At 40.6% G+C, this 23,717-nt stretch overlaps 1 protein-coding gene across 3 annotated transcripts; it reads left to right on the top strand.

The window, feature by feature from the left end:
* The first annotated feature begins 3 nt into the window (after positions 1 to 3).
* LOC117490682 (phosphatidylinositol-binding clathrin assembly protein-like) lies at positions 4 to 23,650 on the top strand. 3 transcript variants are annotated; one of them, XM_034140458.1, is made up of 19 exons: positions 4 to 184; positions 7,150 to 7,292; positions 8,630 to 8,705; positions 9,098 to 9,200; positions 9,761 to 9,854; positions 9,939 to 10,050; positions 10,520 to 10,626; positions 11,901 to 11,942; positions 13,743 to 13,828; positions 14,717 to 14,819; positions 15,353 to 15,486; positions 15,634 to 15,731; positions 16,061 to 16,174; positions 16,295 to 16,325; positions 16,501 to 16,639; positions 17,674 to 17,697; positions 18,090 to 18,146; positions 18,221 to 18,388; positions 19,226 to 23,650. In XM_034140458.1, the coding sequence occupies exons 1-19, from the start codon at positions 55 to 57 to the stop codon at positions 19,238 to 19,240; spliced, it is 1,776 nt and encodes a 591-aa protein (XP_033996349.1). In that variant the 5' UTR covers positions 4 to 54; the 3' UTR covers positions 19,241 to 23,650. The 3 variants fall into 3 exon arrangements, with proteins under 3 accessions (XP_033996349.1, XP_033996352.1, XP_033996350.1); XM_034140461.1 differs by having other exon boundaries at positions 55 to 184; positions 18,269 to 18,388; XM_034140459.1 differs by lacking the exon at positions 11,901 to 11,942 and having other exon boundaries at positions 55 to 184.
* The last annotated feature ends 67 nt before the right edge of the window (positions 23,651 to 23,717 follow it).

The raw sequence follows: 23,717 nt of genomic DNA, 5'->3' as shown, positions 1-23,717 counted from the left end.
CTCCTCCTCCTCCTCCTCTTCCTCTTCCTCTTCCTCTTCCTCTTCCTCAGTACCATGTCGGGACAGTCTTTGACGGACCGGATCGCCGCCGCTCAACACAGCATGACCGGGTCTGCCATCAGCAAAGCCGTGTGCAAGGCCACGACGCATGAAGTCAGCGGACCCAAGAAGAAACACCTTGACTGTAGGTTATGCATGCCATTACTGCTTAGATGCCTCTTTCCTTACAAAGGACAGCTTGTATAAACAGAATCTGTTATGCTTCCCCCCTCCATCTCTCTTTCATCTCTCACCCGGCCCGGTTGTGTTTGCAGTTTCTTTAATTAAACACCATTACATTCCCTTAGATTAAAATGAGATTTACGCAGCGACGCGCGCTACTTTGTATATGGGTATTAATGTTTAGCAGTAAATGTGGATATAAGGCAATCTGTAAATGCCATCCAGGGGAAATAGGCCACTCTGGTAAGGGCTAATTATATTGAGAGCAGCTTTACCGTGTAGGCCTATCCATTATTAACGCCACTATCAGCGGCTCCACTACATCCTCTGGAGACATTTCTGTACAAAATGTGCCTTATTTCTGCGGCATTTTTTTCCTCCATTTCTGTGATCTCACATTCAAGTTCACTGTCATGTCCTCTGGTGCATTATTGTCATTAATGGATGTGTTTGCTGCTGTCAGGAGCAGAGTCACTGTGCTGGTGGGTGTTACAATGAGGCGTTTAAGCAGACAGATTCTTTATCTCCAAATTCAGCTAATTAGCTGTGTGTGCAAACTACAGCAATTATATACACAGGGAGAAACAAGGAGGCTTTCTCACATGTAGATTTTACCAGTAATTATTAGGTTAGGGGGCTTTTCTGCCTCACTATAATTACTTGACATGATCGATGGAGAGCTTGGTAATCAATGGTGCTGCCAGTCAGACTCACAGGCAGTCAGCACGACAGCTAAAAAGGCAGACAGACAGACACAGACAGGCAAATAGCAAGATGGCAAATCAAGGGGAAATCAGTCTGAGAGAGAAACCACAAGGCAGGTAGCCAAACGGTATGAGAGTCAGCCATCCAGCTACACACCCAGCCAGTCAGCCGGCAAGTTTGGCAGTGGATTAATCGGTCATGTCCACAGCAGAGGTGACACTGGGATTTCTGGGATCCCTTAAAAGATGTGCCAACGGGCGCCTCAAATAGATCTAAATTAGGGCTGTTTCACCAAGCCCTGCTAAAAAAAACATTAAAAGCAACAAAAACAGTCTGAAAAAGGTTCAGAAATGCACTTAATAAAAAAGCTCTTTTGTGACTCCTGAATGGCAAAATCAAGTAATTTACTGCTGCTTTGATTTCACATAAATCTTATCTTGGTGTTGACCAACACTAACAGATATTTGTATTTTTCCGTGGTATTACTCCTAGCCGTATAGAGGATTTCTAAAAAAGGTACATTCGTCAACATTTATTCTAATTTCTAAAGAAAAACAAGCCTATTGATTAATCCCAACAAAGTACTATCAAAAGTGCTGAAGAAAACAATCAGTTAAGGGCCTAAGGAATTGGCCTCATTATTGGTTTATTAAGGTGCTTCCTGCGGTTTTATGAGAACACCTCTGCAGTTGTTAAAAGCTAGAAGGTCGTCCACCTTCAGCATCGCCACTGGTAGGAGTCTTACAGAAACTAGTAAATGTCACTTTACTCAAGGGTGAGAGCGGGTATTCCTAAAATAGAACAGGAGCATTTACATGACAAATTTTCATCCGTCAAATGGATTATGAAAAGGTTTGTAATGCTGCTCTCAAGGACAAAGAAGTTTCTCTCAGAATGGGTCAGTTCTCTGGACGATGAGGTTACATGACATGTTTTGAGTTCTGATCCGGCTCTTATTCTGATCATTGCAATAGCAGAAATTGAGGGCCTGGCTGAATTAAAGCCTGCATTTTTAGCTGAATGAATGTTTTGTACATGAGCCATTTAGATGCAGCTGTTCTAATAGACACAGCTAGCTTTCACAGTAAACGCCTAGTACTTCCTGCTGGAGGGGCCCCTCTTCCCCATCCAGGACATGGTGTAACATACGACTCTCTGACATTTTATCGAGTGCAGACACTGCACTTTTAAGGTTAACGGAAAGACGCAGGAAGGAAGGGTGTTTGTGAGGTCAGTGCATCTACAGTAATCCCTCGACTGGCGGAGAGGACTGTGGCGGGGACATGAATAATCAACGAAAAGATAAAGCGATGAACTAAATGTATCTAAAAGGAGCTTCTGAATAATCTGTTGACCCACGCCCTCTTTGTGCAACTCACCTAGAACAACTCTGGAGGCTGTCTTAATCAAAATGCCTGGTTAAACAAGGTCATAAAAAGGCGACAATGCCCATTTTTCACTGAATTATATATATAATGTGCAGGTTTTTAATCCAGAAAGCTTGCAAAAAATAGGTGATATCCTCCTTTACTATTGCAAGTATGTGGTCATTCGACATTGCAAATGTGCCAAAAAGCAGGGTTATGAAATACTCAAATGTTATGGTGGGCACTATCTCTTACTACTCTGTGATTGTTTGAAGACTGGAAAGAAACCCAAAGACGTTTCAACAAGTTTGAATTTGTTCCTGTCATGTTTGAATAAAGTGTGTTTTACGATGACAAGCTAGGTAAAATGACCATGGCTTGACTGGAGTCTGGTGGCTTTAAGGAGAGCATATTAATTGCATGTTTTGTCATAGTTGACCTATTTAGATATGAAGGGTTTATTCTAAAGGAAAGAAAAAGGATTCTTGATTTCAGGTGTTTGCACCCTTATGAAAACGTAGCTATGAATATTAAATTACATTTCTTCATACATTCCCCTGCACACTGGCCCTTTAAGTCTGTACATTGAGGTAATGGAGGGGGGCAGCCTTCAGCAGGACAGACACCAAGCAAATGGAATAAAATCAATGTGGCTAACAGATTAGACTTAAAGGAACAACATATAACAGACTGCAGGCAAATATTTAAAATCGTATCCCCTGGAGCCAATTAAAGCTTAGGAAATAGCTGGCGATTCTGTATCAGTTTACATAATCTTAGAGGTTTTATAAATACAGACAACATTTCAATTACCTTTAAAATATACTCAACCTGTTATCGATCTTTCTTTGTCGGGCACTGTGAAAAGAGAAGATGAATTGCTGTGCCATTTCTCCAAATGCAACGCTTGATAAATCAAATGCAATGTGGGCCATTGAAGCTATTCATCCAGGTCTCATCGACATCTTTTTTTTTTCTTACAGTGTCATGACCTTGACAGACTGGTTGGTGACTTAACGGCCAGTGGTGATTATTTACTGCCCCACAGCAAATGATGAGCATGACAGACAGAGTAATGGGATTTCGCTTTCACTTGGCCGTGTTGTGCATGGCCGAGATAGTAGAGAGTGACAATAGAAACCAGATTCATCACACATAGAACTGTAACGTGGCCAACAATGACCTTCTGCCCTGAAAGCTCAGTTAGCCGTGTTTTTCAGCACATAATTCATTTGGCTGTGTGTCACGGCTGTAATAGTTATGTTCTGTAGAAAATAATCACTGGCCTTTTGGTTCTTGGCCATAGAAGAATTTGAAATGACGATAGGTGGCGTTGCTATGACTCACAGTCAGTCTGACAGCAGTAAAATGTTTAAACTGAGCATGAATGGATACCCCCACACACTTACTCCCACATGCATGTGTCACTATAATAACCCTATCTTGTAATGCAGATTTGGGTTCTGAAAATGACGATCCAAAGTCTTACAAATGTGTCAATAAAGTTTGTGTTACACGTCTTTTAAGTGATACAAACTTTAAGACTTTATATGTTTTGCTCACGAGCATTACAATGGGCTTGACTTTAATGAAGTGTCTTCTTTGCATTTGCATTAACACTGTTATCCTGAATCTTATTTATAATTATCTTATCGATGCTCATTTTCCCTATGTGGACTGCAGTTTATCAATAATACCAGATGGCAATCAATATCCCATCAAATCCTGCTGGCTATCTACACTGTCACACGCCAATGATTACATCCTTGCTGATGTATCATCACCCACAGGAATAAATGCAGGGGGACCGAGCTCGGAGATATTTGACTGAAGACACTCTATTACTTAGGTGTAATTATATTCAAGGAGTAGCACGAGGGCTTTGCTATTTCCCTGTGGTATGGTAGATATTGTAGCAGCTCAGTGATAATTGCTACAACCCAATTGCACATTCAAATGTAGCCATATCCATATCTCCATCGCAATAACGAGCATTTCAATGAGAATCCAACGTCTCACTCACAATCAAAGCCTTGGTTTTTGGTGCATATAAAAGACGGCTTACTTAATCGTAAAGTATTGCAGCTGACATGTGAGGCTACTTAATTAACACACTATGCTTGCTCTAAACTAGCTTAAGCATTAAACAATGTTCTATAAAAACAACTAAAACCAGCAAAAACACATTGAAATTAACTCAATACTATTGTTCCTGTTCCAGTTAAAAAGGTGTCAAACTGCCCTAAATATTACAAAAATATTGGTATAAGGTTTACCATGTTCAACTTCCCTACATTAGCATGCTAATATTTTCAAAGTAAACTACGTTGTTCAGGTATTTGGTCCACCTTACTGGTGTGTTTTTTCACTTTTGACAGGAACAAATAATTAGCTGAAATCAATACGGTCCCATTAGTTATTGAACCAGGAAGGAAAATCCACAAACAAATCATTAACAATGTGTAAAGCATGACTAAACGCTACAATTACTGTTTTAATATTAGTGCCCAGAAATGTAATTCGGAAAAAAAAAGGCATGGAGTGGCAAAGGCACGTTTATAGTGGTCAGGTATAAATACAAATGTGTAATGTGAGCTTTGCTGGGTATTTACCTAAATGTGTTTGCTTTTTAATAATTTTACTGGTTTGTATTTTGTTTTCATGTTTCACTTTCCACGTTCAGATATTGGAAATAAACAGACATTTATATTTGGCTTTAATGCAGAGGACCAGTGTGTGGATATTATTGCAGCTGATTGAGAGTCTAACAGTCATTGCAGTCAAAGAAGTCAATGAAGTCTATAATCAATATTGGTAATTAAGAGATATTATTGGCTGTTTTGTCACCACTAAATTCTTCCCAACAAATCACATAAATGAACTGAAATCTTAACAGGATTGAAGTTTAGCTGTGGTGAACTCCCAGTGCTCTGTGCACCTTTTACATGCATCAAACACTTAACCGTGGCATCAGCTGGGACTCTTTGGTACGACGTGTTTCAGGAGGATCAGAAAACATCACAGAGCTTTCAAATAAACCCCGATAACCTCTGATCCTATGGAATAAAGAGAACTAGGATTTGCCTCAGAAACCTCACCTTGCTTGAAGTTTTTCCCAGTAACTCAGCATGAAAATATCTCTCTCTGCCTGTCTTTGAATAAAAGTTCACTTCCTCTCACCCCCCAAGTTCACTCACTAAATCTGCTTTATTCATTTTATACTTATATGCTGATGTGCTTTTCTTTACTAGGTCGAGTTCTGCTCTCAAATGGAAGTAAAATTGCTTCTCCTCTTGATTATTTGTTTTATTATTTGATCACTTTGTCCCAATGTCATTGAACAAGATATTTAGTACACAGTCAAATTTGATCAGATCGTCTCAGAGTCTGGGTTTTAAATAATCTGCACAATGTCAAGTTGCTTACAGCACTACAGAGGACACCATGTTTATCAATCCAAACAGGGATTTCTCAGAGCAAAATAGATCAATCCAGATAATGTTATTGGTTGGTCCAGGAAAAGATCTTAAACTTGCTGATAAATGTCACAGAGCAGATAACACGCAGCAGCTTTTCAGTGAGAGCACAGTACAATCAAAGGGTTTTACTGTAAAACACACAAGGTCAAGTTTGAGAGAAAATGATCTTTGTCATTGAAGATATTAACAACCCTTTCTTTCCAGTAATCCAGCCTAGTCAAAAGCTGAATAAGCACATAGTAAAATGCCTGTTTCTGCTATAAGCTTGGTCCTTTAACAAGGCAGTATAAGTACATCTTTGAGATTAAACAGAGGCCGAACATACTTCACATTTTGATCTTTAGCCAATGAAATCCTTGAAGAATTTAGGGCATTGTTCCACCAATCTGTCCTACGTTTAGTGTTTACTGCTGAGTTTTGAATGACCTCATTTTAAGGGGGGTAGAGAGTTATATAAAACTGAAAACGTTTTCTTTTAAAATTGACCCTGTTCTGAGTTTACTTGTCATACACACAGTTTGCCATTTTGTCAAACCTTTTAAATCCAATACGAAGCAAAACACTGAGATTTCTTTTTTTTTTTAAAACATGTTCCACATTTCCTTTGAACAGTGGGATTACACTCTGGTTGCAAGTCTAACCGGGTAAACATGAGAGCCAACTCAGTTTTATTATATTACTGTTAACAAAGATGCTCTGGAAAGAAAACTCAGATTCATGATACAACATCAAGCCACGTTTTTTTTTGTTTAAATAATGCATTCTTGGTAGATGTTTTATTGACCTTGTAATGTAGCTTTCCATTTTCTGAGTAATTTATTGGAGTAGCACTGATGAACTGCAGCCACAAAATGGATTTCATGATACAGTAGCACTGCTTCTGATTCATCCGTCTGTACGCTCTATCATTTAATAATCATTTGTTCACTGATTTGTGTGCTGATATGGAGTGAGTCAAAATGCATGCACCAGTCAATAAGACTGCATTCATTGTGGTTGTTCACTTATTCTATCGATTCCTAATAACTCAACCTGTAAGCTCCCCAAGGTTATAGATTACGATATTGGCACGTGGCTAGTGCTTTTATTCACAGGGACTTACAGAAAGTAAACTAGCCGGGTTTTAATTAAACAATGTAGGCAGGGGAATACTTTTTTTTTTAACCTTACAGCATATTCTAGTAGTATACAATTATAGTTAAATTACCTAAAATGTGTATAATATGTGACCTTTAAGGACATAATGTTCATAGTATCTAACTGCAACAGAGGATCTCTAATGTCTTGGCCACACGCCTGTTTCTGTAATCTCTCTTCTGATGTCTTTAACAGTTTTTTATATAAATATCTTTTCTGTTTTTTCCCCTTTCCTCCAGACCTGATCCACTGCACCAATGAGCTGAACGTCAGCATCCCCCACCTGGCAGACACACTGCTGGAGCGCACAGCCAGTAACAGCTGGATCGTGGTTTTCAAAGCGCTCATCACCACACACCACCTCATGATGTACGGCAACGAGGTGAGCGGAGCACGACCAAGGGAGCCCATAGAGGGAAAAGATGATTATTTTACAAACTCTCAGGATGAAAGAAGTTTGTCATCTTGAGATAACAAGCCTGTTACATTTATTAAGTTGTCTCAACAGAACAAGCTCTACAAATGTACTCATAGCAGTTATGTATTCATGAAATAATCCTGGTAGTTAGCTTGGTTTATTTTGGATAGTTAAATTGAGCTCACTCTTATTTTAATTTTGAAGGTCACCTACAATAACCATCTATGCCTGGATTTGTCAAGTTAGTTAGTAAGCTGTACATTATCAGCCTCTAGAGATGCACACTAGATTTGAAATTATTTGTCAATTTCCTGTTAGTCGATGGACAGAAAGCCACTCAACAACCATTTAGATAATCTATTTATCAACAGAAAAACCTTTAACAGATTTAAAGACTGTGTAATGTTAGTCGCAAGCCCACACAAGATCATAAACAGAGCACACGGGTGCAGATTAACGGATACATGTTAGACATTTTCTGTTCAACGTAATGCTCTCTGCCCCACACATCAACAAACAAAAACATGAGAAGGATTGCCGATCGGCTAGATCGAGTCATTGATCTGTCAACACTGACATTTTGCTCGCCAGGTTGAAGCGATTTTTCTGAGACTCTTGCAGCCAGTTTAAAAAAGAAGAAGCTGTTTCTTCAATGTGTCCAACAAGGACTGATAATGTGTCCCGCTGACATTTCAATGGCCAGTGTGACAAATCACCTCACTCTGCTTGCTCGCGCTGAAGAAGCAACAACCAAACGATAAGAGACTAGAAAGAGTGATTACAACGGTTACACCGACTATCTCGAAGTATTCAAACAAGAAAAGTTATTCCTTCACAAACTGTGGCATTATGAACAGAAAAACTATGAGGGATAAAGCCCCATGAATTAGCATCTTCACTTAGTTAATGTCATGCATCTCCCGTCAAAACATGATGCTGGAACTGGGTAATCGTAAAATGTAACATCAAATTGCAAAACAAAGGAAGTCAAAATGAATACTTCACTTTGTATGAAATACACTGTTTGTGTTTGAGTGAAAATGACTGGATATTTATCAACTGTCCGAAAATTGTAAAAAAAAAATTGCTGATCACCATGACCTTAAATGCCTCAAACAGTTTACGGTCATAGAGGTGTTAAGAAAAAGAAAATATTCACATTTCGGAAGCTTTTCAGATAATTTTCAGATTAAAGGATTATTTAAAATAGCAGCTGATTAATTTAAAGTTGACCACTTATCTCTGCAGCTCTACATCAGATAGATAGTCTCTAACTCTTTCTCCTGTCCTTTTTCCATCAGAGATTGATGCAGTACCTTGCCTCCAGAAACACACTCTTCAACCTCAACAACTTTCTAGATAAGGCTGCACTACAAGGTGATTTAATGCTATTTGGCTGTTTGTGAACTCAGCAGTGCTGCACGTCTAACAAAATGGCTTTATGTCAGACTCTGCCTGGCTCTGTAAAACTATCAATAAGCCCGTTTTAGAGGAAAGCTACAGTCCAGGATTGAAAACCTACTAAATAAATGTGCCTTTTGTTTGATACAAGAAGCTGTAACAGTATCTGTAATGCAATATATTCAAAAGAGCTATAGAATAAGCAATAACATCTCAAGGTAAGAAGGTGCAATGGCTTATTTGGAGAACATCAGATTGCTCACGGAGAAGTTAGTCAATTTCATATGAGAGGGATTATGACTTCTTAACCTTGTTTGAAAATCAAAGTGATCAGCCTCTAACTGCCGTGCCCCTCTGTGCCCCCCCAGGATATAACATGTCAACTTTCATCAGACGCTACAGCCGCTACCTGAATGAAAAAGCCATGTCATACAGACTAGCAGCAGTGGACTTCACCAAGATGAAGAGAGGGTAACAAACTACACACACTACTGACACACATGTGTATAAAGACAGGTATTATGTGGTTTTTTTACCCAAAAAAGATGTAATTTTCAGCCAATGGTGGTTGCACCAGATGTGTTTTTTAAAATGCTTTACTTGAACAGCAGATAGATTTAACCTTTGTGACAGCATCCACTAACACTGTAGATACGAGTGTGAGTTATGGGCATGTCAAACAGTAACTCAGGGGAACTGACCCAGTATTATCCAACTATTTGTTATGTTATCCAAAAACGTAGAACATTATCCATCATAGGCTATATGTCATACCCGGCCAAATAAAGCTGAAGTGGCAAAATCCCTGAGTGTACTAAATTGAGAAAGTGTATAGTTTCTGCTTAGAAATTCCACTTTTCAATTCAAGGATGAAGAATGCGTTTAAAAAAAAAGAAATGTGTTCGTGCTACTAGAGAGCGTACATCTCTGGGACCTCCTTACACACATACATCCTTCAGTCTACAGGCCTGATGACTCCTGTGTGTGTGTTGCATGCGTGTTTGTGTGCATGTTTTCTCTTCTGCGATCAGGGCTGAGGGTGTGATGCGCACCATGAACACAGAGAAGCTGATTAAGACTCTGCCCATCATTCAGAACCAGCTTGATGCACTGCTGGATTTCCAGGTAAACATCTGACTCAACAACAGGAGACACAAGACTTGAATATTTAATGCTGCCACAACTTGATTCTTCCTTTCCTTCCTCTAGCCTAACTCCAATGAGCTAACCAACGGAGTGATCAACACTGCTTTCATGTTGCTGTTTAAAGACTCCATACGGTTGTTTGCTGCCTACAACGAAGGGGTCATCAACATGCTGGGTAAACCCTACACACAGATACTTGTTTTAATGCTTAAATCTGCCTCTGATGTCGAGATCACCAGAGCAGGGGGCAACTCAATGTTTCTTTAAGGGGAAATCAATTTGCCTCCAACTGTCTCTAAAAGTCCAATTAAAGATCTCCTTCTTTCATTAATTATTGAGCCAGTAAAGAGTCAGGGGCTGAGAACACACAGAGTCTTTAGTGAGGAGTTCATTAAATGTTTCATTACTTAATTGATGTGCTTCAACTACGGTTATATAGTTGTGGATTTAAAGCCTGCAGAGACGCCAGATGTGTGTTGCTTATCAGGACAAATCAAAAGCTGATTGGTTATTTTTCAGCAGTTTTTTCTTTGTATACATTTTCTAAACAATATCACCTAGCAAATAAATCTTCATTATTAGCAAGTATAGATGCCAAACATGTTAACGATCTTGTGCTGATTCTGGTGTTTTCTCATACACAGAGAAATATTTTGACATGAAGAAGAACCAGTGCAAAGAAGCTCTGGAGATCTACAAGACTTTCCTCAACAGGATGACCAAACTGTCCGAGTTTCTCAAAGTGGCAGAGGTAACGTCCGTTTGTCCTTGCTGCTCCTCCGCGGAGGAAACCGCAGAGTTTTACTCCACTGGAGAGGGCGAGGGTAATCTGTCTGGGGTCAATCTCGACGGTCTCCTACTCAACACATCTCCATGTTCTTTTAAAATGTACTCCTGTTTCTCAGAAGAATTTAAGCAGCAGAGAAAACCCGTTGAGATTCACTCCAGACTTCTGTGACCCTTTGGAATCTGATTTACGGTCGATATCTTCCAGGCTAAAACTGACCGTAGATCAGTGTCCGGGTTCTTTTTTCTTAATCTTCCAAGTTTTTTTTTGCCTCTAGATTTTCCTCCTGTTTCTGTCCTTCTCTTGCCCTGACCTGGGGAGGGGGTTACTCCATGACAAGTGAATAATGGCTGAGTGTTAGCCTATTAGAGAGCCACTCATGTAGAGCTTCCTGTTGAGGGACCCCTCGCGTGCTGCCTGTTCACATGCCTGCACTGCATGCCCAAGCAAGCTCTTTTTCTATCACTATCTCTGTCCTATTATTATATTTTCTCTCTTTTCTTAAAAAATATATATTTAAAATGGCTGTCATCCATTTAATAGTTGCTAGGCTTCACAGTGAATATATAAACAGTTTTATCCCGTGCGCCATCTTCAAAGGCTTTCTCTCTGCTTGGTTTCGTTCCCATTTGGATAAGGTTTGGCGTGTGCGATCCGCTCGATCCAAAGAAAAAACTAAACAGACTAACGTTGACTTTAAGGACCCATTCATTTTACCTGTCTAACAAAATGTGTGTTTGTCTGTTTGTGTGTCATCTGTGTCCCCCCCTTCTCTTTCTGTTCAAAGTCAACATTAGTTGAGTGTCTTCCTTTTGGATGTTTCTTACCTCGCAGTCACGTGACCCGTTGTCTGCCCTCTCTGCCTGTTCAATCAGTCGGTGTGCTCAGCATTCATTTCACACCAGTCTCCAGATCTCAGTGTGTGTGTGTACTTATAAGTGTGTGTGTGTACAAATACTGTGTATATATAGATGTTTGTATGCGTGTGCATGTGCCCTCCTCCCCTCCTCCTCTGTTGTCTTTTATTTGTTTTCCTTTCCAGCCACTGCATGAAGTAATGAATGCTTGAGTTTGATTCTTCTTTCTCCCTCCTCCTCTTCCTCCTTCACACGCCTCTTCCCTTTTTTACTCTTTTGGATTTTTTTGTTTATTCCTTATTTTGTTATTACATTTGGTTTATTTTTTATTTTTGCCTCCCTCCACCCTCCCCTACCCCTCCCTCCTTTTTTGTGACACAGCGAGTTGGGATAGATCAGGGCGACAGCCCCGATCTCACACAGGTCAGTCTACATCTCATCTCAATCAGTCAATCAACCAGTCAGTCAACCAGTATATAAATCCGTCAATCAATCCCATAATGCTTCATTCTAAACGCTCCCGTTCCCTACTCACCCTACAGACCTGCCCACACTGCAGCTGCCCTGTCCTCCTCTCTTCTTCACTCTCCTTAACTCCCTCGCCTTCTTCCTTTTCTCTCTGAGTCTAGAATAGAGAGGAAACGATAAATGAAGACCTGCAAACAGCCTTGAAGTACATTTAATTTCCACAATTGTTAATTATTAGCGCAGGAATGAGTTCCTTACCTTAAAAAATTGCAGAACAAATTTTAGCCTGAAAAGGTAAGAGTTTGAAAGCAGCCGTTATGCAGCTGAATATCAAACGTTTTTTGCCTCTTTTTGCATATTACTAATTTAGACGCCCAGGCTTATTATCCGTCTGAATTTCCCCAGCTATTTCTGGCATTTTCCCAGTGTACATATCAAGGCTTGTCTCCTTAATTCAAAGGCTTATCATATAAATAAGTCAGCAAAGCTTTATGAAACAGGTTTTTGCCCACATAAGCAGTGTTCAAATAATTTCCCTGAAAAGATTATGTCCCTTTGCATTAGCTGTGGGGAGAGCAGCGAATGGTTATACTGAATAGGTCTCTGCTAATATGACTTGGATAGGTGTACATAATGCCATCATAAGCACTGCATGTCATGCAAAAGGCCCCAAATGCAAAGTATCCTTTTCAGTGGAACCATAATTGGATGTTTACAATGTGACAAATCAGCTAACAAACTGAAAAGGGCTGACTTTTTCAAATTAACATCATGTTTGTAGTGCTTAAGAAGACCTTATATGCCCTTATTCAACAACATAGTGACCCATGCCTATACTGAGCTCTAGATATGTGTCTGTTTTACTTTTAAACCTTTAGCATATTCTAGATTTCTCTGAAGAAGGATATCCAGAATTCGCATTTTACTCTGTCCCCCTTAAAATAAGTATATGAGAAATCTTTCTTTGCTTGTTGTGTTTGCGTTGTGTTCTCTGGTGCTGAAATGTAAGGCTCTAGAAGAAAACTGTGGTATCACATAGTGGTCAAAATGAACCTATCCATCCTTTTTGTTTTACAATACAGAGCACTAGCAAGCTGCTCAATGTGTATACCTGGTTTTCACCAGATGTTTACATTTCACCGAGTTAACTTCCCTGGTTTCCAGTGGGATAAAATGTTGCTACTTAGCTTTAGCTGCTGCTGATTTCCAAATTATAATGAATAATATGTTGATTTGACTTTCAACCCAACGTGGAATCCACAAGTTAACTCTTAATTTTTGGATTGTGATTTTCTTTACTCGTATGCGTGTGTAAGTGTGTGTGTTAATGAGAGCATTTGTGCACTGCTGGCCTCTGCATGGGCTCGTTAGACGTTCAGAGACGTGTTTGTTGTGTTTCTACTCTGGAGCCCTGCAGCGACGACGCTCTGCTCTGTCCTGACCTGTCAGTCCTGCTAGGGACTCGCTTGCATGATCCAAGGCTGATGAGTGCATGCTGGTCAACCAAACCTGATGAAACCAAATGCAAAAAAAAAAGAAAAGAAAAAAGAACGATGAGCTGTTGTAGAGAGTAGATAATGAATCTGAGGGTTATGTCTTTAGTTTGCTGCTGCTTTGTGTGCATTTGTGAGAGTGAATGAGCAGGTGAGGAGATGGGAGTGAGAGAAAGCGGTGTGTCCAATCTCGTCCACTTGGCTGTGGTTCTAATGTCCTCCCATCACCTCCCCTCCCATTCCCCCCCCCCCCCCCCCTCAGGCTCCCAGCTCTCTCCTGGAGGCTCTGGAGCAGCATCTAGCCTCTCTGGAAGGCAGGAAGCTCAAAGACCTCTGCGCAGCCAGCAGGTACCATCTATAAATGATATGACAATGTTCGTTAAATAAATTGATTCATATTTTGTTTAAGCTACAAATCTAAATCTGTAAAGTAACTAAAGCTATCAAATCAATGTAGTGGAGTAAAAAGTACAATATTGGCTTCCACAATGAAGTGGAGAAGAAGTATAAAGTGGAAATACTTACTTTAAGTACTTGTCTTTCAAATTGTTGTACTTAAGTACAGTACTTGTGTACATTTACTTAACACTACTGGTGATGTGAAGCACTGTCACAGTTTGTTGTACTCACCTGTAAGCGTCATTCTGTGAGTCTCTTGCACCGAGAAGTTCCCCTGAGTCTGTTACGGGTTAAGCTGCTCGTTTATCCTCCAAGCACAATATATCAAGTTAATGCAGCCTTTCTGTCCACGTCTGATCCATAGACTGCATTTATAAGCCTACAGGCATTGTTTATATAATAAAGCTATATCAGTTTGTCACTGAATGTAAAACATGTTAGCTACATCATCAGGAGGCACTTGTTAATGCAAAAAGTGGGTGTGTTAGATTCGGGTCACTATGCATGGTCACTGGGTGGCGCATTACATCACTGCTTAGTTAAGGAAGATGCAGATGTTTAAAAACACCATGTCCTTCAATAATGACATTATTATTTATTCTGTGCTGTTCACCAAGTGAAAGCTACTTTTATTATGCCTGATATATATTCTATAACTTCTAGTTCTTGATGTATCTCATGCACAACAATAACATTGAAGCAGTAGTTGCTAATCAAATATGTGTTCAAGAAAAGCAAACAAAAAAGGCTATAAACAGTGATGAAATATAACATAATTTAAATCGATGAATGTTAACAGGAATGTAGTAAATTCTTATACGTGTGTCTCTCCTTAAGATCCAGCACCTTGTCCAGTGCAGTGTCCTCTCTCTCCAGCACTGGGATCTCTCTCAGCCGTGTGGACGACAAGACAGACGACAACAGACTGCAGCAACACAAGGCAAGACATATTCAAACCATAAGATCCATGAGATCCATGAGATCAATGCACCATGGCAGACAGGTATTCAATAGACTGCAAAATATAATGTTTTTAGGATTAGGAATGAAGTTTACATGATATTTCCTCTTCCATATATTCTACACATATTTCCGGTTTAATTGTTCAGTGGCCTGCCGCAGTGGCAGGTAAAGATAAAACGTTGTTTAAGACCCCGAGGGTACAGCCAGTCTTTTTGTTCTCCACACTGTTGTTAAAGTTGAATGGAGTGCATCATTCCTGCAGTACAGTGCAATACACTGTCAGTCTCTGGCTGTTGGCCCATTGCGTACAGAGCTGCACAGAGAATAACAATGAAGTCTGCAGTGGATTTTTCAATCAAATAAAGAAGCATTTAGGAACAGAATCATTTAAAATGGCACATCTTATTTTCCAAGGCAGTTATAACTACTGTATGTGTGTGTGTGTGCGCTGCAGGGCTATTTAAAAGCCAAGAAAATGTAACATTATGGTGTTTATGCTTCCAATTGAAGGAGGACGGTCATAAGGTGAATGATATTCAGACACCCAATGTGTCGCCCAGCACTCAGTCGGTGGGCAGTGCCAACAGCAGCGGGGGGGCCACAGATCTCTTCTCCAACTCACAGATCGTACCCATCAGCAACCAGTGAGTCTAACATCTGCAGTCTGTATGTTTCAAGTCTCACTGGTTCGCTGTCATTATGAATTTGATTTGTGTAACTATCTTATCTAGTTACATACCAATAAATGAATAATAAAGCTATGCTCTACTCTCCATTTTCCCTTCCTGTAGTGTGCCAAACCTGACCAGTGAGCTGTTCACCCTGCAGCCTAACTTCACCCCCATCCAGACCACACACACTGTGCCCAACAATAACAATGCCTGGGGAGGTATGACTGCATAAAGACACACACACGCACGCGCACACACACACACACACACACACACACACACACACACACACACACACACACACACACACACACACACACACACACACACACACACACACACACACACACACACACACACACACACACACACACACACACACACACACACACACACACACACACACACACACACACACCATGCAAATAAACTCACACACTGCTTGGAGCTGGATGTGTTGTGACGGTGATGCCCAGTTGCTTCATGCTCTTGACTCATGTCCCATCTTCTCTCATTTCATGTTACCATGGTAACCTTTGGATGTCAGGTGACCTGCTAAAGCCAGTAGCACACGCTCAGATTCACAGCCCCGGAGTCCAATTGCACTCTGGGAAAATGCTGCCCAATGATTTGGACTCTTCATTAGCCAATCTCGTTGGCAGTGAGTATACAGAATCTCTCTCCAAATATTAATCGCTTCCATTTTTCCTGTTATTTTTCATCTGACTGCGTTGCTTCCCTCCAGCTAATGCTATGTTTCATTTTCCTCTTTTTCTATCAGACCTGCAGTTCGGGGGGACGCCAGCTAAAAAGTGAGTGGGTTTTCGTGACATCTGAGATTCAGCCACAAGCAAAAAATGACTCAGCTGTCTATCCAGCTTTATCTCTGCTCAAAGTCTTTTATGACTCATTATCTCTCCTTTTTTAGCATAATCTTGTTTTGCATAATCTGTGAACCTGAAAATTAATTTTGCTTGTGTGCATCAGGCCGGAGCTCCAGTGGAGTCAGCTCGTAGAGAAGAAGCCAACAGGAGGAGGCTGGCAGTCAAAGACAATGTGCACCAGTACCAACTGGACTCACACCACCCATCCCATGGCTCCTGCGCCCATGCCCGTTCCTCAGATGGTAATTTATAAACCACATTTGCATTTTTTGCTCGACATTTTAACAACTGACATTGCAGATTAAGTGAGAGCTCACTCACTTGCCTGTTAGTCATGAACCAAACAATGTCCACCGCTATTCAAAAACACAGCAGCAGCACTGCACCAATTTGTGACTTTCACCCACACATATTTCACACTGCTTGTTAAGGTGGTGTCAACTTGGACGGGTACAGTGGTGTCTCTTTCAACACAAAAAGCAGTATAAAATAACATATTTCTAAAGGCAAAAGAGAAAAGCAGAAAGACTCACATTGGAGAAGCCAAAATGAGACCATTTTTGACAGTTCTTGCTGTAAAAGGTTCCTCAAACAACTAGTTCATTAGAAAGATATAGGACCCAAAGAAGTAAAAAACGCAGCTGGCTCTTCATCAAAATGTACCATTAGGGAAAAGAAAACCCTCCTGTGTGTGTAATATTGTAGTAATACTGCTAACTAAATAAATCAGCAAGTTGTTTTTAACGAGTTACAAAATAAAGTATGACATAAGAGTCAAGTCTATCGATGTGGCCTTTTGTCAGAGAAACATTACTGCACTGCTTTAGTTTTAGTTTTAATAAGTTAAAAATAATTCGGTGCCATCCATCATTGTGTCGGTGAAAGCTGTTTCTCCTAATGGTCCGATGTCTCAATCTGAAATAAAACTCATTAAATGTACCTTTTGGCCAAATGTAACTCTCTGCTGCATTCAGGGCTTTTTCAAGGAGCTCCCAAATGTATGCCTGTCCTTTGTGCTCCACTCTAATTATCCGCAAGTCTCTTCCATTCAATCTCGTTTCATCTTTTAGCTTTTCGATGATTGACCTCTCAACTGAAACCGCTCATTTATTCAGCAAATAGTTCGGAAAGCTGGTGGCACGACATGAATAGAAAGTAGTAGTGATTTGAACCAATAGGAATGAGAACAGCTCTGTCTTATCTTCTTAGCTCATTTAGAGAAAACGCCTGATCATGGTATATATTGTTTGAACTCTTTTTCTCTATCTCTCCACAGAATGGGATGATCTATACTGGCTATGTAAGTACTTTTATTCACTTCAACTCCCTTTAACTCTTGTTGTTCACACATGATGTCACCCTGATCGGCACTTGTATTATTAGACTGTCTCTATTTTTGATGAAACATGAATTATCAGACAAACGGGTCATTTATCGCCTTTTGTACTACCTAGAAATAGTTGTTTCATCTTTTTCGGTTATCAAGGCTGCCAATCTGCGACCTCAGTTCTACTTTGTTAAAGTTTCACCTCTTTTTGTATCTCAGGATAAGATGTCTCGCAAACAAATGCTTGTGTTAAAGAAAGTCAAGACATTTCTGTATTCGTTATGGAGGCACTTGACAGGTTAGACGTGAGCCTGACAGTGTCATTATGTTTGTATTATACAGTTTCTCTCTTTTTATCCACACAGGCTCCTGCACCAGTGGCTTTTCCTATGACGTCACCCCAAGTGCCTATGTATGGAATGGTAAAGAAAGAGCTTTAATCTCAGTCAATCAATCAGACTTTGCTGGCATTCAACTACTCTAAATAAAAAAACAGTTTTTCTCTCCACATTCACATGAATTCTCCCACCTATTCCCTGAGCAGCTCCCTCCTCAGATGAGTCATCAGATGGGGGGTGTTCCCATGATGCCCCCGCAGCCTGTCATGTACAACCAGCCCGTCCTGAGACCCTCCAATCCCTTTGGACACATGCCGGGGGCACAGGTAACACACAGACAGAAATATATTAGTGCATATGCAACATATTTTTGTAGATGTAACAGATTTTCTCCTGAGGAAATGCACCGGCTTTATTCTGTTTTTAAGGAATTTGGCAACTTACTTTGGGAAAGGAATCGTGCCCTAACGCCGTAAATACCACGTACCTTATCTTACTTTTTTCCCGCCATAAACATTACCAAAACCAATGTTGCTGCTGCATTGTCCCGAAAAAGGCTTTTATGTTTCGGTTCATAGCAGCACATCGCTTTCAGTGAGTCTTAGAGCTCGGGGTTACCACAGACGGCAACAAAAAGTTAGTCTTCCATTTGTGTTTGACCTTAGGAGAATCTCAATGCTGATATGCACAGCGGCACGCAAGTTAAAACACTTAAGACACCTTAAGTCTACAGCCAGTTAGCTTATCGTAGCATAAATCTGTTAAGCATAAAAAATTAATTCATTTTGTAATCTTATAACTCTTTTATTTGCGTTCAATTAAAGCTTACTAACAACTGATAAGTAATGCCAAAATTGCGGATCCTTCCAGAAGTAGGAACAATCATGTTGTCTTTTCATAATGGACCATTGTGAAGAAAGTGCTTTTCACAGCGAGTTTTCATCAGTTGGCATGGCCACAAGACTCACAGAAAAACAACACGTATATTTTGACCAATTATTCAAAACAAAACTGAGTAATATAATTGCCTACTGAGCACTCTCCCCCATGAATAGATGTTTTCCCGGCACTGCGGCAGGTAATCTGCTTGTCAGTAGATGCCTGAACACTTAAGGTGTTTTGTCGCACTAAATTACTCTCCATTCTGATCCCGTCCTCTGCAGATGCACTTCATGTAAGGATGATGTTGTAACCATGGCAGCAAAGCCGAGAGAGAGAGAGAGAGAGAGAGAGAAGAGATGGAGAGAGAAAGAGGCGAAGACAACAAATCCAGAGGCGGAGAAAGAAACAGGAAGACAGAGAGGAAGAGCGAGGGGAAAGGAAGATGGAGAGAAGACGGATGAAAGAAGAAATGCTGATGTCTGTTTCCATGTCTCCTCACCATCTTATCTCCTCTCTCCGGGTGGCTACTGATCTCTCTGTCTTTGACTGGGGCGCGAGAAGCTCCGCATCAATTCCACTCATCCTCTGTTTGACTTGCCAATTCAAACGGCCATTATGACCTGTGATGACAGCTCTATGGAAGTGCAGAAGCTCTACGGCCACTTCCTGACCTCCTCATCCCGATAATTTCCTGTATAAAGACGTTCCCACTTTAAACTCTGAGGACAGGCGTATCTTTCTCTGATTGGATTGTTTGCTGGCACTTTACTCAATGTGAACTTTGCCAAGGGTGTATGTCCGTGTAGGTGATTTTCGCATCTTGTTCAGATTGGTTCCCTGTAGTGTGTCATCCATCACCTGATGTCAGTAGTAATTGATTTGAATGCGTGTGTGCGTGTCCCTTTTTCTACATATTAATGTGCTGCATCAACATTATCGTCTCAGTCTTTTTATGAGCTCCATTTGTTCTTAATTGCCAACTTCACATCAACAATGCAGCGTGGGCGTGCTTATGTGTGTGGCTGTGTAGGGTGTGTAATGTATGTGTTTCTCTTTTGGTACCTAATGTCATTACTGTGTTGCCAGGTACCAATGTGTTACTGCACTGGAACTTACTAATGAAAGCACTGAGCCAGACCCATGCATTGCATTTGGATGTAAACAAACCTCCTACTCTAACTTTGCTACTTGGGGTCGTGCTTTACACACGTTCTGTTTTTTCTCCTCTACAGCTGTGCAATACAGTATCATGCAATCTTGTTACTGTCTTCCCCCCCCCCCCCCCCCCCCCGTCTTTAGGCTGTTTAGAAAGCTGATTCCTGCTGTAGTGTTGTGTGTCCACATCCGTTTTATGTATAGATCGCTGTTTCCTAACCTGTTATGTTAAACCTGTACTGCTCTAAAAGTAGTGAAAAATGCACTGAGAGCCAGATAGAGAGGCGGCTGGATGGAGTCAGTCTTGCCAATCACAAATGGTCTAACTCCCAACTCTATGATTTCCTCCCTGTCCTGAGCATTTGTCCTGTTCAAAATTAGTCTCTTGTGAAGTCATTTACACTCCAGAAAAACTGGATAAGGGTTATTAGAGGAGCAGATGTCTCACCTCCACCTGGAGGAATTGAAAGCTCTGCTACCACAGAGAGGGGCTTGTTAATGTAGTGTTAACATTTATGGACTGAACAGCTAGAGGTCAGTTGGACGAATCGAATGAGGACGAGACTGCGGGAAAGCGACTGAGGGTAACGTCTGTCGATCATGACCCTAGTAATGCCTGCAGTGACGACAAACTGGTTAATTCAGACAGCCAGAGACGTTAGGGTTTAATGAGACGTTAAATGTTAATGTTGTTATTCTGGCAGATCCAAGGTCAAGTTAGACCCACAGACAGACGATATAAATACATATATAGCACAAACCTTCAAAGAGGGGACAACGCTCTGCTGCACAAAAACCTAAAACCATTGCTGGGATGTACAGTTGAAAGGGGCAATAATCGATTGGGGATGAAGTTGTTTTCTATTGATTCTGTCTGTTCTATGTACATGTACTGTATGTGTGTTTATGTGCACATGCCTTCCCATATAGATTAACAGGGTCATGTTTCTCAGTTAGAGAGGAAAGGTCTCTAGTCAGCTGGTAGTGTGTACTAACTTAGCAATGAGTGTTGTTGTGACCGTGTCTCAGTCTGTTCAACCCACCATCAAATTAAGGTGGCACCAAGGATCACTCATCTGCTGCAAAAATGCAAGAAAAAGCCCCTCAAGTCATCAGACCTTGAATCTCAAAGTAAATCTGAGGCATCACTCCCCAGAGAGCATCACATACTTGTGATTTCTCACATAAATTGTCAGAGAATTGTGTCGGTATGGTGGTGTATTGTTACAGTTCATCCTTGATCTGTAACTGCTAGCGTTTGAGTTGCCACTCTTATACCAGCAGAGAATTCAGTGTTAGAAATCGTCACCAAGCAGGCAGATATTCTCTGAAGTTTCTCAACAAGAGGCCAGCTGACATTTGGATATGTCATTTGAAAAAACGTTGTTTCACTTCCCTCCATTACTCCTTGTCCCGATGGTTTGTCTCTCTCTGTCAGCTGAATGCTCTTTCATTGTGCACTTCACTCCCACGATGCAGCTCGATCCATCCTGGGCCAACCTCTGACTGTTACTGTGTCCTCTGTATATAGGTAATGCGTTCATGTGTTTTTAGACGTGCTCTCTCTGTAAAGTGATCGAAGCCCCATTGGATGACGTACTGTACGTTGGACAATTTATTGCTGTATCTGTGTTTGAATGGTTGTATTTTGAAGGTGTCATCATCCAGGGATGGGTGGGGGGTGGGTTTTGATGTTTGTGATGTTTGTGTCCATCTTGAGGAGGAAGGGGGTGGGGGTCAGTGGGAGGGGGGGGGTCGAGGGTAAACTATCACAACTGGTCTATACCAAGAGTGTCTTCATCGAGGAAGTGGACAGGACAGGGTCTGTCCTCTTCGAAACAGGAACATTTTTTTGCACCAAAGTCATCATCAAAGCGCAGCTTCTTCTTATTCAAGGTCACTACGGATGGATGATATCAGAACTCAAAAGGATTTTGTTCTTTTATTTTCAGAGACAAAGAAACTGTCTTTTTTGCATGATTAAGTGTCGTCTTTTTATTGGCTTGTGTGCCCGGTAAAAGCATGACCATTGTGTGAACTCTCACTTACCGGTGTGTTTGGAAAACGTTAAGGAAATTTCTCCATGAGATTTTTTACTTACCTCTCGACATGAACGTTTATTGACATTCATAATCAACTGTTTTACAATGTAGGGTCTGTAACTGTTTGAAGGCTGCGTCGCATGCAGAAATGCAACTTGCAAGTAACCCATCAAACTTCAAACCCAGTTACCATAACTGCATCTTTGTAAAACACCATGGATGTCAATGCCAGTTATCACCTAGCTAGCTAGACATTGCAGTCTTGTAAAATCGCTCTTTATTAAAGCGTTGCTATTTTCAATACGTGTGTTTGAATGCTCGCTCCTTTTTCATACTATGCCAGCAGCATCACTGGAGGTTGTGATTGAAAGTCTAAGTACTGTACTATGTGTTTGGTCTGGTCAACATTGTGTGGTGTTTTTAACGTGTTTGCCCAGTCTTGTCCTGTCTGTCGCCATCAACTGGACTTATTCTTTCCCAGTCATCCTCTGAAAGCACGGACTGGTTTCCTGATACCATTCTTGGATTCACAGATAGCTTCAGCTTTATTTTTGAGAGTATTTTAGCAAACCAGGTTAAAGTGTACAGACCTTGTTTATGAGATCTATGACATGGTTTCTAACCCAATTCCAGATGGGTACAAAATCCCAAATGTCTGTCAGTTACGAGTCTGTATACCTCGGCCAACACACAGGCACTACTTTAATTATCCTTACATTTTCACCCCTGCTAAATTAATGTAAAGGAAACAGCATTAGGGAGAGACAGAAACTGTAATATTTAATCTGGGGTTGGATTCCCTTAAAGCATATTTTAAGAAGATTAGCTTAAACAGGTGAGTATGTTAGAGAAAGTACATTTTCTCCCTTAAATTATCTGTGATCAAAAGGACTCAAAAGGAGTTTTCCACTCCACAATCTACAGCGCACACAATACTTACACTACACTCTAGTTGTACATTAAGGACCTTGTAGCTAAACTTCATTGGGTTGCTTATAGTGTTTTCCATCATAGACTCTCATTACCTTATCGACTGGCTCAAGTATTTGCAGATGCTCAACAGGGAACGCCAAAATATAGACACTGAAGCTACTTCAATGAAAATCCGGCGTCTGGAAACCAGAATTGCTTGTCATCAGAGCAGAAACTGCATTTCTGTGTTGTTTGGCCAGGGAAAGGCACATGATGTCTATGCAGTTTCACACTCACCACATAACCTCAGTATACCCTCAGTATTGTGTATACTGCGTTCACTACGCACATCCTGTACTCTAGTGTCCATCTGTGAACTGTTGATTGTTGAGGGCATGAAACTCAGCAGTGTCCATGAAAATGTTGTTAGCAGGGAGGGAGGTTCCATTTCTTGAATTTCTTCTCTTTTTCTTTTTGTATATCAAAGTGATTGAATTACCAACAAGTTTGGATTGTTATCAAATTATTGTTTTTTATTTTAAAAGCATAGGTTGATGTTTTTGGAAGAAAATGGAATAAAACGTCATCTGATGCTGAGCTCTTATAGTTATTTGGTGACTATTCAAGAAACACTTAAAAAAGTTAAAATACTTGAATAAGCTGG

Source organism: Trematomus bernacchii, unplaced genomic scaffold (assembly GCF_902827165.1).
Source record: "Trematomus bernacchii unplaced genomic scaffold, fTreBer1.1, whole genome shotgun sequence".
In the NCBI taxonomy this organism is placed as follows: Eukaryota; Metazoa; Chordata; class Actinopteri; order Perciformes; family Nototheniidae; genus Trematomus; species Trematomus bernacchii.
Note: the sequence above shows the minus strand (reverse complement) of the source record. Positions and strands in the feature narration are given on the sequence as shown.

What these genes read in the sequence shown, in the direction of transcription:
- LOC117490682 (XM_034140458.1), top strand. Translation starts at nt 55, where the DNA reads ATGTCGGGACAGTCTTTGACGGACCGGATCGCCGCCGCTCAACACAGC. An exon ending in AGATAAGGCTGCACTACAAG is followed by an intron (nt 8,706 to 9,097) that starts GTGATTTAATGC and finishes GTGCCCCCCCAG; the next exon opens with GATATAACATGTCAACTTTC. An exon ending in ACAGACTGCAGCAACACAAG is followed by an intron (nt 14,820 to 15,352) that starts GCAAGACATATT and finishes TTCCAATTGAAG; the next exon opens with GAGGACGGTCATAAGGTGAA.